The sequence below is a fragment of the Leuciscus leuciscus genome (genome assembly GCF_965113295.1).
Source record: "Leuciscus leuciscus genome assembly, chromosome: 19".
NCBI lineage: Eukaryota > Metazoa > Chordata > Actinopteri > Cypriniformes > Leuciscidae > Leuciscus > Leuciscus leuciscus.
The window spans coordinates 25162123-25177994 of record NC_138743.1 but is presented as its reverse complement, the minus strand read 5'-3'; the positions used below and the strand labels follow the sequence as shown (position 1 = coordinate 25177994).

Below are 15872 nucleotides of genomic sequence, written 5' to 3'. Positions count from 1 at the left end.
GCAAATCGACTCATCATTCATGTGGGGAAGAATGACATTCATAAAGAGCAGTCAGAACTCCTTAAGAAGGATTTCAATGAACTTTTTAAAACACTTAAAAAACTGAAAGTTCAGACATTCATCAGTGGACCACTCCCAGCAAGAGGGACAAACAGGTTTTCACGGTTTCTTGGGATTAATACATGGCTGCAAAAAACCTGCAATATAAAAGGAGTAAACTTCATTGACAACTTCAATCTCTTCTGGAGTCAGAGACAACTGTTTCATCAGGATGGCCGCCATCCAAACAAACTTGGCTCAAGAGTGCTAAAGGACAATATCTACTTCTCCCTCAATCATCCTTCTGCAGTGTGTGCCAATCCACTCAATCAGAACGGCACACACACACCTGGACACAGTATGAATGACCACAGGACTTCACTTCAGAATGGACATGATGTTGACATTTCACACAAGGACAATGATAACACCACTGAGCCACAACAACCTCTGCTCACGGACACAATCTCAGCTGAGCCCTGCCCACAGAGCTCACTACAGACAGACATATCAGAACTGCTCCAAGATTCAGCACCCAAGGACGACTTCCTGGAAAACAGCCAGGGAAGCCAGGACAGCATATTACAGCCTCCGATAACACCGGAACAACAGCCCCTTTCACCAGACACTTTTTCCCTCTCACCAGCAACTCCACTTCTGTGCTTCTCACAGAAAATGGAAGAACTGGTGCATGCTGGAACCAGACTATCCCACTCTTTTGCTGCAAGCCCCCAGATATCAACCAAAAAACGCCGGGCACCGCTACCACCAAAGCCTGCGGGCCCAGCTCACCCTCCCCCTGCCTCTGTGAGAGCTCTTCGGCCTCTGCCACAACGCCAGGGCCCACACCCTCCTCCATCTGCTCGAGTTGAACCAAAAACAACTGATACCAGCTCTCAGTGATGTGTGTCGGGTCCCCGCTTTGATAACAGTAACTTTCTCAAATGTTTACAGAACAAGCGGGAACCCAGTGTGCCTGTATCTTTCTCTATTGCTGTTCTATTACAAGATAGAAAGTCTAAGGCCTTCAATAGCCGTACAGCAAACTCAACTAATCTGGTGCCTATTGCACGTCTAACTAAGATTGGTGTAGGGGAAAAAAAAGTAAGACTGTTAAGTTAGCAATTTTAAACATCCGCTCACTTAAAAATAAATCACTTCTAGTCAATGACTTAATAACCACAAACAACCTGGATTTTATGCTTCTAAATGAAACCTGGCTAGAAGACAGCTGCAGTGCAACAATCCTAAATGAAACATCCCCTCCTAACTTTACTTTTATGAGTGTCTGCAGAGCTGTTAAAAGAGATGGGGGTCTAGCTGCTCTTTTTAAAGATATCTATCAATGTAAGCAAATATCATTTGGGAACTACACGTCTTTCGAATATCTGGGTATTGTATTAAAAGGTGCTCCACGCATTTTACTCATCATTATTTACAGGCCTCCAAAATACTCTCCAGCCTTTGCTGAGGAATTTACAGAACTGTTATCAACAATTTTTACCTCAGAGTTTGACTGTTTTGCCATTGCTGGAGATTTTAACATTCACATAGATAATGCAGAAAACAATATGGCAAAAGAAATCAAAACTGTTTTAAAAACTTTTGATCTGACTCAGCATGTACATGGACCCACACACAATCATGGACACACTCTAGATTTACTTATCAGTAAGGGTCTAAACATTTCATCGATTGTTATTAAGGATGTAGCACTGTCTGATCATTTCTGTATTTTCTTTGATATATTGATCTCTCCTGCCATTGAAACTAGATCTGTGTCTGTCAAGAAGAGATGCTTAAATGAGAACACTAGTGTACTATGTATGAAGGCTATATCCTTAACACCAAGCATATCAGCTGACTCTGTTGATTTTCTCCTTGATTCTTTTAACTCAAAAGTTAAAAGTGCAATTGATGATATTGCTCCTGTGAAAGTCAGGAAGAAGAGTGGCAGACAAAAAGCACCTTGGAGAAACTCAACAGCAGTGCAAAATATGAAAAGACAATGCAGAAAAGCAGAGCGCATGTGGCGGAAGACAAAACTTGTAGTCCATTATAACATCTACAAAGACAGCCTTCATGCTTTCAATATGGAACTAGGCAAAGCTAGACAGACTTTCTTCTCAAATATTATAAACAGCAATTTAAACAACACACGCACTCTTTTTGCTACTTTAGAGAGACTGACAAACCCCCCAAGCCAGATTCCCAGTGAAATGCTCTCAAACAGTAAGTGCAGTGAGTTTGCTTCTTTCTTCTCTGACAAAATCAATAATATCAGAAAGGTGATCAGCACATCCTTGAGTTGTGCTGGGGTCAGACAGATCAGACCACCTGAAAAAGTAGTAACTTTGTCTGATTTCAAAAAAATGTATGGCAAAATTTTGGTAGAAACCGTACAGCACCTTAAAACATCAACATGCGCCCTTGACACACTTCCCACATCTTTTTTCAAAAGTGTGTTAAACAGTTTAGAAGCAGATCTTCTAGAAGTGGTAAATGCCTCACTTCTCTCTGGGAGTTTTCCAAACTCCCTGAAAACTGCAGTTGTCAAGCCCCTCCTGAAAAAGAACAATCTGGATAAGACCATATTAAGCAACTATAGACCGATATCGAATCTTCCTTTCATAGGCAAGATCATTGAAAAAGTTATCTTCAATCAGCTGAACAAATTCTTATGCTCGAATGGATACTTTGACAATTTTCAATCTGGTTTCCGACCGCATCACAGCACAGAGACAGCGCTCATAAAGATAATAAACGATATTCGCTTAAATACTGATTCAGGAAAATTATCAGTGCTGGTACTACTCGACCTCAGTGCTGCATTTGACACTGTCGATCATAACATACTTCGCGACAGGCTGGAAAACTGGGTGGGGCTTTCTGGGATAGTCCTAAAATGGTTCAGGTCATACTTAGATGGGAGAGGTTATTATGTGAGTATAGGAGACCATAAGTCTGAGTGCACATTCATGACATGCGGAGTCCCTCAAGGCTTAATTCTTGCACCACTCCTGTTCAACCTGTATATGCTCCCAATGAGCCAAATAATGAGAAATAACCAAATTGCTTACCACAGCTATGCAGACGACACACAGCTGTACTTAGCCCTATCGCCTAACGATTACAGCCCCATTGACTCCCTGTGCCGATGCATTGATGAAGTCAACAGTTGGATGTGCCAAAACTTTCTTCAGTTAAAAAGAGATAAAACTGAAGTCATTGCATTTGGAAACCAAGATGAAGTTCTCAAGGTGAACACATACCTTCACTCTAGGGGTCAAACAACTAAAAATCAAGTCAGGAATCTTGGTGTGACACTAGAGTCAGACCTTAGTTTCAGTAGTCATGTCAAAGCAATAACTAAATCAGCATACTATCATCTAAAAAATATTGCAAGAATTAGATGCTTTGTTTCCAGACAAGACTTAGAGAAACTTGTGCATGCTTTCAACACCAGCAGGGTGGATTATTGTAATGGACTCCTCACTGGCCTTCCCAAAAAGACCATAAGACAGTTGCAGCTGAGGATTCTGAGCAGAACCAGAAAATATGAACATATCACACCAGTCCTCAGGTCTTTACACTGGCTCCCAGTTAGATTTAGGATTGATTTCAAAGTTGTATTACTGGTATATAAGTCATTCAATGGCCTAGGACCTCAATACATTGCAGATATGCTCACTGAATATAAACCCAACAGATCACTCAGATCATTAGGATCATATCAGCTAGAAATACCAAGGGTTCACTCTAAGCATGGTGAGTCTGCTTTTAGCTATTATGCCAGCCGCAGCTGGAACCAGCTTCCAGAAGAGATCAGATGTGCTCCTACAGTGGTCACATTCAAATCCAGACTCAAAACACTTCTGTTTAGCTGTGCATTTACTGAATGAGCACTGTGCCGCTGTTCGTCCGACTGTACTGTACTGTATTTCATTTTATTTTTCCAAACTGTTTTAATTATTCTTATTTCTTTTTATTATTTTAATTTCTTCTATGTAAAGCACTTTGAATTGCCATTGTGTATGAAATGTGCTATATAAATCAACTTGCCTGGCCTTGCCTTGCCTTGCCTTGCCTAGCACCCCTGAGAAAACGGATTATGAGGTCATTCTTTCCCAGCGACTGGCCATTTACAGGTTTTGTAAATGCTGCTATGGCCGCCACATACACCTTGAGTGTGGATGGGGTTCTCCCGCTGTCCAACAACTCTTGCAAGAAAGAAAGCACCACCGTTACCTCACAATGTAGCGGGTCCGATTCATGAGCTGAACACCATTCAGCGAACACTGACCATTTAGACGCGTAGAGCCATCTAGTAGACGGAGCTCTAGCCTGTGTGATCGTGTTCATCACTCCCTCTGGGAGGTGAAATGGTAGTAATTGATCGCCCACACATGTAGGGCCCACAGCTCGGGGTATGGGTGCCAAATTCATCCGCGCAATCAGCCATGGAGCTGTGCTCCCCAGTTCCATCAACTCTGGGAACCAAACTTGATTCTCCCAGAGCGGGGCTACCAAAGCTATTGAGCATTTGCACTCCCTGATTCGCTTGATTACCTGTGGTAACAAGGCGACCCGGGGAAATGCATAGAGAGGGCATCTGGGCCAGTCTAGGGCCAGCGCGTCCCTTTCTTTTGAAAAGAACATTGGGCAATGAGCGTTGGCCTGTGACGCGAATAGGTCTACCTCCGCTCTGCCGAAGATGTCCCATATGTTTTGTACCACTAGGGGATGCAGGGACCATTCCCCTGGGGAAATCTTGGCCCGGGACAGCATGTCTGGGCCCACGTTCAGGACGCCCTGAACATGTGCTGCTCTCAGCGAGCACAGATTGTGCTGGGCCCATATAAGGAGGTGTTTTGCTCTTGCAAACAGGCTCCGGGACCTGAGGCCACCCTGGCGGTTTATATAAGACACCACTGACATATTGTCTGTTCTGACTAGAACATGTTGACTCCTCAGCACAGGGAGGAAAAACTGCAGGACATTCTCGACCGCTTTCATCTCTAGACAGTTTATGTGTAGACGCTTTTCGGCGTCTGACCATAGGCCCATCGATGGCCTCCCCTCGTAAAGGGCGCCCCAACCCGTGTTGGAGGCGTCTGTCGAGACTACTGGGGGTAAGCCCAGGTTCACGCCGGACTGGTACCAGTCGGCCCTCGTCCACGGTTTCAGTGCTGCCACGCATGTCTGAGTCACAGTGAGACGCAGCAAGCCTGACGTCCATGCTCGCGCCGGAACACGGCGCCTCAGCCATAGCTGAAAGGGGTGCATGTATAGCAGACCCAGCCGCAGCACCGTCGAGGCTGAGGCCATAAGACCCATCCTCCTCTGAAATACTCTGAGGGGGAGATTCCTCCCCACTAAGAATGTCTCTGCTAGGCACTGGATTACTGCCGCGCGTTCTCGCGTTAGGCGCGCCACCATCGACCTGGATTCCAACTCTATCCCCAGAAAAGACATTTCCTGGCTGGGAGATAGATTGCTTTTGGCCCAGTTGACTCTGAGACCAAACTGTTTTAGATGGTCCAGCAAATAGCACTCTGTGCAATACCAATTCCTCCCTCGACTGCGCTAAAATCAGCCAGTCGTCCAAATAGTTCAGAATTATCACGCCCCTCCGTCTGAGGGGCAAGAGCACTGTGTCCATGCATTTCGTAAATGTACAAGGTGCTAAAGACAGGCCGAACGGAATGACGGTGTACTGATAAGCCTGGCCCTCGAAGGCGAATCTCAAGAATGGCCTGTGACGGGCTGCTATTTGAATCTGAAAGTAGGCATCTTTCAGATCCACTGATATAAACCAGTCCCCCGGTCGAATTCGAGCGAGGATTTGTCTGGTTGTGAGCATTTTGAACGAGCGCATCATAAGAGCTTTGTTCAAAAGCCTGAGATCTAGTATGGCCGTCCTTCTTCGGGACTAAGAAGTAACGGCTATAAAACCCCGACTCGCTCTCTGCCAAGGGGACGGTCTCTACCGCCCCTTTTCTTAGCAAATTCGCTATCTAGGTGCGAAGTAGGTGTGCTACTTCCTGATTCACAGAGGTTTCGACCCGGGCTGTGAAGCGCGGCGGTCTGCGAGCGAATTGTAGCGAGTAGCCCCGTTTCACTATCTCTAGCACTCATTTGCACCCCTGGAATCGATTCCCATGCTTTCGCGTGAATGGCCAGGGGTAGAATGAAATCTGGGCTCCGGTCGCTGATATTCAGGGACTTGGGAACCCGGCCATGATGACATACTTTGTTCACCAAGTTCATATTCAATGGGGCAGTCGGCACTTCATGCGGCGGCTTTGTAACTAACATCTCGGCCGTAGAAACGGGGAGGTGTTGTATTACAGACGAGGCTGTGTGAGCTCACGGCACGAGGCACGGGGTGCTTAATAACACAGATACAGTCGTGTTCATAGGTAGGGGTGAGCACTGTACAGCGGGCACATTCCCTACATGTGAAATATGAACGGCACAAGCCGGTTTGACTGATATGGACCCCGGGGTGGTGTGAGACACTGCGTGGGTAGTGCTTATGTGCAGGGGTGAACACTGGGTAGTGGGCACTTTTCCTACACTTAGCGGTCGAGCGGCATGAGCCAGCTTTACTGTTTTTGACCCTGGATGAGTGTGACACACAGAGAGGGTAGTACTTATGTGTAGGGGTGGGCACTGGGTAGTGGGCACATTTCCTACATACAAAACACCTTCGGCCTGAGCCGGAATATGACCAGACATAATGCTCTTTTTGAGATTTATGTGGGTCGCCATGAGAACGGCGTTTGTGTGCAGGCGAGCGAGTTGAGGAACCGGCTCGTTGGCTGCTGAATACACTCTTCGAATCGCCTCTGTTGAGGGGACTGAGAGAGCGGGCCGTGCCGATTTCGATGGCGGTCCGGCCGCAGCGGGACTTAGCCATCGGCGCCTTCCTAGGGGGGCTAGGAAGACTTAGGAGGCTCAAAGTTCGGCGCGATCTTGGGCCTGGGACCCCGGGCAGGAGGCGGTCTGCGTCGGCTAGTGGAGCGCGAGCGCTGATGTTCCTCCCGAGCCTGGTGATGCTGTGCGGCAGGCGGCGGAGGCGGTGGGGGCGCTGGTTTCCGAGCGGACGTCTGCTTTTTAACGCGGCCCGCTGCGGAACTGGAACACCGCGGCAGAAAATGTCTCATGGCTTTAGACGCCTTCTGTACCTCAGAGTAGCGTTCCGTGAAGCCCTTCATCGAGGGACCGAAGAGACCCGACGGTGACACAGGAGCGTCCAAGAAAGTGGCGCGGTCAGAGTCAGACATGTCGGACAGCGTTAACCACAAATGACGCTCTGTAACGGTGAGGGAGGCCATATTATGTCCAATGGCCTTTGGTAGCTCTGAGAGCCAAATCCGTCGCACTCCTCAGGTCCGTCACACGCTCCGAAGTCGGGCCAGCCTCGTCCAGGGAGCGGAGAAGGTTGGCCTGGTGTATTTGCAAAATCGTCATAGCGTGTAACGCAGAAGCGGCTTGACCGGCGGCAGCATAAGCGTGGCCGATCAACGCCGAAGTGGTCCGGCAGGCTTTAGTAGGCAGGCTAGACTTGGACCGCCATCCCGCAGAGGGCGGACACAAGTGAGTCGCCACCGCTTCCTCGACTGGAGGAACTGAGAGATATCCTCTTTCTTTGGCGCCGTCAACCGCAGAGAGCGTCGAGGAAACAGAGGATCTCAGCCTATCCGAATACAGAGCTCCCCACGGCCTGGAGAGCTCATTGTGCAGTTCAGGGAGGAAGGGAGCAGGCCTCAGAACAGGCGAAGAGCGGCGTCCAGGCAGAAAGCAGCCATCCAGCTTGTTGGGCGCAGGCTCCTGGGCCGCGGACCACTCAAGGCCGAGGTCCTCCACGGCCTTCGTGAGGAGGCGGAGAAGCTCAGCGTCAACCGAAGCCCTGACGCTGGACTCCCAACCATTCCTCGCTCCCGGACGCGATGAGAGAGCAGCTGTCATCCTCCATGACATCCCCGTCCATCTCGTCGAGCACCGTCGTAGCGGTTGCAGCAGTTTTGCAGGTTGCAGCAGTAGCGGTTGCAGGTTGCAGCAGTTGCCGCAGAGCAGCCTATAGGCGTGCGAGCTGCCTAGCCTAGGTCTGCTGCTGTAGCAAATGCGTTTTAAATTATAAAAAATTAAGGATAATTTTCTGCTTCAGTATTCTCGAGAAAAAGGAGTTTTTCCCGTAGCGTAAGCTAAACTTGCGCAACACAAGAGTACTCTCGTAAGAGAACCAATGACAGAGCGGGAACTGCTTGAAACCACAAAAAAGAACCACCTTGGCCGTCTTAGCGAGTATAGCCCCAAACTATAAAGTTTGAACAAAGCTGTGAATAAATCATTTCTTACACCAGGTCAATGTGAGTCTGCTTAACAAACACAAAATAAATAAAACATAAAATATGAAATTGATAAAATATTGCTTTGCCTATGCCCTTGCTGCATTGAGTCCTAAAGAGACAGCAGGATGTTAATCAAACAACATAAGCAAATAAAAAAAATGACTCACTGCTCTTGACTAAATAACTTTAGTATTTTTAATTAATACTGTGAAGGCTGTGTTTTTATATTCTATTATTCAACTTATGCTACTACTATGGCTGCCCTTGCATCGTCCAAGTGGATTCTGCACTGGTGCTGGTGGTTGAGGAGAGACATGATTGTAAAGTGCTTTGGGTGTACAGTAGTACAGGAAAGGCGCTATATAATTACTTTATTCATTCATTCATACATTGCTACACATACGCCTTTGACAGTTACAGATTTGAAAAACAAAAAGGCAGGAAATAAAGAACCCTTAAGAACCATTTCAAAATATGGTTCTTCAGTTCTAAATAGAACTGTTACTACGTGTAAAGAACCCTTAAAGAACCATCTTTTTTTAGAGAGTATGGGAGAGCGGGGCACAACCTAACACTTTTTGACTTTCTCAGTTTGTGTAAATCCACTTGGGGTTCAGGGAATTTATTTTCCACATTCATTTCACACATGTCTAGTACAATTATGTGGTTTTGTTTCTTTAATACAGTGTATACTTTTTTCTTGATTTACCCTGAAATAATGGAAGTAAAATGTGAAAACTTGCCCCACAGATAGGGTATGTTGTAACATGTGAGGGGCATTTTGTAACATGACCATATGCCAGATTAAAATGTTATTTGATCTCATAAAAAAACAAAACAAGACAAACTAAAATATTTTATCAATAAAAACCATTTATTACCGTTTTCATATAAAATAATGGGATTTAATAATTAAAAATAAACAGATTTTTGAGTTTGACAGCAAAACACAGCTATACAGCATGGTTCAAAATAATAATGAATCATTTCTGAACATTGACTTTCAGTCTTAATTCATCTATTTCCATCCATCATCAATAGATTTTATAACAGATATAAGATTAAAATATAAGATTAAAATAATATCAGATTTGTCGAATTTTAAATTAACAAAAAAACAGAGATGAAAAATCAACTTCAGTGAGAAATTTACTTTTGCTTTGGTTAAATAAATGTTCAGTGATATCTTAAAGATTAAAGGTAAAGATTTTTTTATAAAAAAATAAATAAAATAATTCTCTACATAGTGTTAGTAGTAAATACACCAAGTTTTGTCATGCAAGCATGTGTGTAAAGTTTTAAACCATGTGTGTTACAACTAGCTCCGCTCACCCCATGTATGAATATTTGTATGCCTATATGTAATCTGGATTACTACATTGGCCATGTTTTTCAAATAGTTAGATATAAAAATCTATGGAGTTTGTTAAACATGCTTTAAACACCAACCTTTTTATTTTATTTTATTTTTTTATAAAATTTTTGTAGTAGACTGTTCAGATTATAGTCTTTTGGTGCTGACCAGCATATAGTTCAAGAAAGAATGAAGTCTACAATGAATCCACAAACACTCTGATCAACCTAAACATAACAGTTGTAATGGGGAGAAAACATATCAGTGAATCTATAATAACATAATGTTATGATCATGCATTCCTTTGGTTCTGAACTAAATTTCTCCATTTCAGTCCATTGTGAAGATTGCTGTTGATGTGAGGGAAGAACGTTTGTTACAATCTAAACCTGAAACATACTAAATTTTATTATTTTGAATAATGTACAATTCTGTCTGTGGCCATGTTTCTGAAATAATAAAAAAGGAAGACACAAAAAGACTTGAGGGTGTTTGTGTTTCAGGGAATTGATCTGTCATTTTGATATTTAAAATAAGTAATTATTTGGTTTAGTTACTAATAACATGCCCTTATGGTACCTCATTTAGAATCAATGACTTTCACCTGTGTTATATTGACTGAGTAAATTGGCAGGTGCAGAGAAAAATTATGCTTGTCACGAGAGAGGTGGAGCCATTCTGATTTACATCTGCATAAATTTGGATGGTAGCACCCTAATGTGTCATTGAAACAAGCTTGGCAATGATGGGGTTTTGGCAGGTTGGATTTGGATTGGTGTTTATTCTTGTACTTGAATTTTCTGAAGCACGATGGAAAGAAAGAGCAGCACATAATCAGAGTCCAAGCGAGTTTAAGCCTAGAACATTAGATCAAGCTTCTCGACAGGTTGATTCCGGGATGTCTTTGGTTCCCAGTAACGCTGTATTTGCACCACAAATGTTTCCCGCTCAGTTTCCTATCCAGACACCAGTCAGGACTGACTTTGGAAAGTCTTCTCAAGATCTTATGGGTGTTCAATTAAAAGAGCTGTTGCAGGGTCCAATGGCGAAACTGACGTGGAGCTTTCCAAGTCTACCAGAGGAACCACAGCAGCCAGATGTTCCTTTTGAGTTGCCTTATCCTGTCCCTGCCAACAGTGTAGCTGCTCAGTGTGGAGAGAATTCAGTATATGTGGAAGTGATGAAGGACTTCTTTGGGACTGGGCACCCAGTGTTGTCCTCTGGTTTTACATTGGGAGGCTGTACTGCAACTGGAGAGGATTCTTCTGCTCAAGTGCTGATCTTTGAGTCTGAACTGCATGGATGTAGCGGCACATCAATGGTAAGGTTCTGTTGTGACAATCATGGGTATTCTGAACCGTCCATGTAACTGTTCTTCTATTAACCTTTCTGTTTAGGTGACTGAGGATGAGCTTGTCTATAGGTTCAACATTATCTACACCCCACAAGAGGCTTCATATGGTGTTCCTATTGTCAGGAGCAGTGGTGCGGTGGTTGGTATCGAGTGTCACTATCCAAGGTGAGGATTCAATTAATTCAGGCTCACTAGATGTTCTAACCCTGCCGTTCATGGGCAAGAGATGACCGCTTGTTTAACTCTTACAGAACACATAATGTGAGCAGCGATGCCTTAATGCCCACTTGGATCCCATATGCCTCAACTAAGGTTGCAGAGGAAGTCTTTGTCTTCTCCCTCAAGCTCATGACTGGTTGGTGTCGGCCAAACAGATTTGTAGTATGCTTGTGACTCATCCGTGTTAATACTACTTTTTTTTTTTTTTTTTTTTCTCTCTCTCTCTCTCTGCAGATGACTGGAGATTTGAGAGACCTTCTAACCAGTACTTCCTGGGTGACATGATAAATCTTGAAGCATCAGTGCGTTTGTACAGCCATGTTCCCGTCCGTGTGTTTGTGGACAGCTGCGTGGCTACTGCAGTCCCTGATGTTGCATCTGTCCCCAGATACTCCTTTATTGAGAATAATGGGTAAGCGGTGCTACCTCATGTATCCCAGCTTCCAGAAGGGTTGTGTGACTTATAACTGGGTTTTGTTCACAGGTGCCTGGTTGATGCCAAGCTCACAGGCTCCACGTCTTACTTTATGCCCCGGACTCAAGGTGATAAGCTAGGGTTTCAGCTAGAGGCGTTCAGGTTCCAGCAAGTAGACAGTGGGCTGGTATGTATGTTTTGTACTTGTGTAACTATTTGTATGATATGCTGCCATGGTGTACAAACAATTGTCTCTGCAGGTCTACATCACATGCATTTTGAAGGTGGCTGCAGCAACCTCTCCAAGTTCTGAACAGAAAGCTTGTTCATTCTCTGCTAATGGGTATGTTGCATGCTAGATTAGTGTACAGGTGAATTAGTTGCTTTAACTTAATTGAGGGTTTGTTTTGTCAGGTGGGTGTCTGCAGATGGTTCTGACCAGGTGTGTGGCTGCTGTGACACTACTTGTAGCATCAGAAGTGGAAGTGATCAACTGCTTACAGGTTTGGACTAACTCTGATAACTTGTTGTCATGCATGGCTTTAGTTTTCACTAATCATTTGTTCCTCAGATCTGCGCTGGGAAAGAGCATCTGTCGGCCCCATTGAGGTTAAAGAATATGGCTATGGCCAAAAATAACTGGAAATGTCATGTGACTTCTGGTGATCTTAATAAATGTTGTTAATATATTTGTTTTTGTTGTCTTTACTTGCACAAATACTACACTTAAACATTTATTCAGTTTACAAGGTTTCTGTTCAGATATGCACCACAAAGCCTATTTCTATGTGAGGGGTGGCATATTGCTCAAGTCATTTGTGGGGCTAGGCCTATTACAACACTAAGGGCATTTCAATAGCATCATATCCTTTCTAGTGCTTACTGGATGCTTTTGCTTTATTATTGGGGGTTCGTTGTATGCTGAAACCCTGTTGTAATTGATAGAATTTCCAAGTAAGAACTTGAAACTTTAAGGGATGGTAGTATACCCACCCTGTCTGTCACCAAGGCTCACCCCAAGTGACCTGATGGTGGCGTAACTGAGATAAACAAAATAGAGTTCCATAAAATAAACTAAAATAGAGTTCCATAAAATAAACTATCATATATAAAATTCAATTATATATATTTTGTTTTATAAGCTATAATATAATTTTTTTTTTTTTTTTTTTTTGTCTCAGATTTATTCTTACTCTTGACCAGGACGTCCTCCTCTGGCTGTTCCTCAGCAGCAGGGAGGACTTTGGAAGTTGGATCTATATGTTAAATCAAACAAAAATTAACAAAATTAGAGTGGTTCTTCATTTAGGGAAACTTTTGACTTGATTTCTTGAATTAAACTTCTCTAAACAATGCAAATCTATTTGCTTCTGAATTTAAATTCTCACATACTGTCTGGTTTTGTAATGGCATCTAAACTACTCTCAAATCATGGCGTGATCAAAATCTTACATTTAATTTTTAAATTGCAGCTTTAAAGCTGCTGTCTAACTTTTTTTGTGTTCAAAATTGACAAAATATATAAAATGAGCGAGTACATCATGAATCCATTTTCCAAACCGTGTTTTTGTCTGACTAAAAATTCAATGATTGAATTAAAATCAAATTATATTTGATATGTCATTTGTGTCAGCGGTAAAATATAATTTTCGACATGTTAAAGCAATAAAGAACCAATGACAGAGCGGGAACTGCTTGAGAGTTAATAAACCACAAAAAGAACCACCTTGGCCGTCTTATAGCGAGTATAGCCCCAATAAAGTTTGAATAAAGCTGTGTATAAATAATTTCTTACATCAGGTCAATGTGAGTCTGCTTAACTAACACGAAATAAAACACAAAATACGAAATTTATAAAATATTGGTAATCAAACAACATAAGCAAATAAAAAAATGACTCACTGCTCTTGACTAAATAACTTTAGTATTTCTAATTAATACTGTGAAGGCTGTGTTTTTATATTCTATTATTCAACTTAGGCTACTACTATGGCTGCCCTTGCATCGTCCAAGTGGATTCTGAACTGGTGCTGGTGGTTGAGGAGAGACTCTGACATGATTGTAAAGTGCTTTGGGTGTACAGTAGTACAGGAAATGCGCTATATAATTACTTTATTCATTCATTCATACATTGCTACACATACGCCTTTGACAGTTACAGATTTGAAAAACAAAAAAGCGGGAAATAAAGAACCCTTAAGAACCATTTCAGAATATGGTTCTTCAGGATGATTCAGTTCTAAATAGAACTGTTACTACGTGTAAAGAACCCTTAAAGAACCATCTTTTTTTAGAGAGTAGGGGAGAGCGGGGCACAACCTAACACTTTTTGACTTTCTCAGTTTGTGTAAATCCACTTGGGGTTCTGGGAATTTCTTTTCCACATTAATTTCACACATGTCTAGTACAATTATGTGGTTTTGTTTCTTTAATACAGTGTATACTTTTTTCTTGATTTACCCGGAAAGAATGGAAGTAAAATGTGACAACGAGGGGCACATTGTAACATGACCATATGACAGATTAATATGTTATTTGATTTAATAAAAAAAATATACAAAACAAACTACAATATTTTATCAATAAAATACAATTATTCACTTTTTCATATAAATTATGGGATTTTTTAATAATTAAAAATAAACAAATTTTTGTGTTTGACAACAAAAACACAGCAAAACACAGCTATACAGCATAGTTCAAAACAATAATAATTAATCATTTCTGAACATTGACTTTCAGTCTTACGCTCTATGCACGAACACTGCTGACGTATTTCCGGTAGAATCTCAGCCAGCATCTTTACTTCCGCATAGCACGTTCTATAGTGAAGTGTACTAGCGCCAAAACTTTCTTAGAATTAATTTTCTCAGAAACGGAGACAACGATTTTAGAAACCGATTCGCTAGTCGGATTTCACATGATATGAGAGAATACTCACCCTCAAAGTTGTCGATGTAGCTTGAAATATATCATTTAAAGCCCTTCTCTTTCTTCTTAGGTGTGACAGCTAACTGCCTCACAATATTGTTAACATCATTCACGTTAAGTTCTCGTAAACAGCGGGTGTAATTTACCATTATCTCCTCCGAATGCAAAAACGTGTTCCAATGCAGCACCGGATGTAACTGGGCTGAGACAAAACGCGGAAGCGATCGTGCATAAAGCCTATTCATCTATTTCCATCCATCATCAACAGATTTTTATAAAAGTAAAGAATAGTTCTAATAGGGTTGTGTCCTACCTGCGCAACTAATTTAAACCCTGCTAGTGTCTTCTGCTGGTTAAATAACAGATATAAGATTAAAATAATAACAGATTTGTCGAATTTTAAATTAACAAACACAGAGATGAAAAATCAACTTCAGTGATAAATTTACTTTTGCTATGGTTAAATAAATGTTCAGTGATATCTTAAAGATTAAAGGTAAAGATTTTTTAATTTTGAAAAAAATAAAAAATAATTCTCTATAGTGTTGATATGGCAACTAGTACATACACCAAGTTTTGTCATGCAAGCATGCATAAAGTTTTAAACCATGTGTGTCTTACAACTAGCTCTGCTCACCCCTTGAATGAATGTGTGTAATCTGGATTTACTACATTGGCCATGTTTTTCATATAGTTGGATATAAAAATCTATGGAGTTTGTTAAACACGCTTTAAACAGCAACATTTTTTTATTTATTTTAAATTCAATTTTTGTAGTAGACTGTTCATAGTCTTTTGGTGCTGACCAGCATATAGTTCAAGAAAGAATGAAGTCTACAATGAATCCACAAACACTCTGATCAACCTAAACATAACAGTTGTAATGGGGAGAAAACATATCAGTGAATCTATAATAAAATAATGTTATGATCCTGCATTCCTTTGATTCTGAACTAAATTTCTCCATTTCAGTCCCTTGTGAAGATTGCTGTTGATGTGAGGGAAGAACGTTTGTTACAATCTAAACCTGAAACTTACTAAATTGTATTATTTTGAATAATGTACAATTCTGTCTGTGGCCATGTTTCTGAAATAATAAAAAATGAAAACACAAAAAGACTTGAGGGTGTTTGGTTTCAGGGAATTGATCTGTCATTTTGATATTTAAAATAAGCAATTATTTGGTTTAGCTACTAATAACAT

The 15872-nt window shown here is 42.0% G+C and overlaps 1 protein-coding gene across 1 annotated transcript; it reads left to right on the top strand.

Moving 5' to 3' along the window:
* Positions 1-10489: 10489 nt before the first annotated feature.
* On the top strand, positions 10490-14745 carry LOC309482360 (zona pellucida sperm-binding protein 3-like; the record flags this gene model as incomplete). Its single annotated transcript, XM_082147710.1, has 6 exons — positions 10490-11071; positions 11148-11269; positions 11356-11459; positions 11558-11735; positions 11808-11925; positions 14740-14745. Exons 1-6 carry the CDS (start codon positions 10493-10495, stop codon positions 14743-14745), a joined length of 1107 nt encoding a protein of 368 aa, XP_082003836.1. The 5' UTR covers positions 10490-10492.
* Between the last annotated feature and the right edge of the window lie 1127 nt (positions 14746-15872).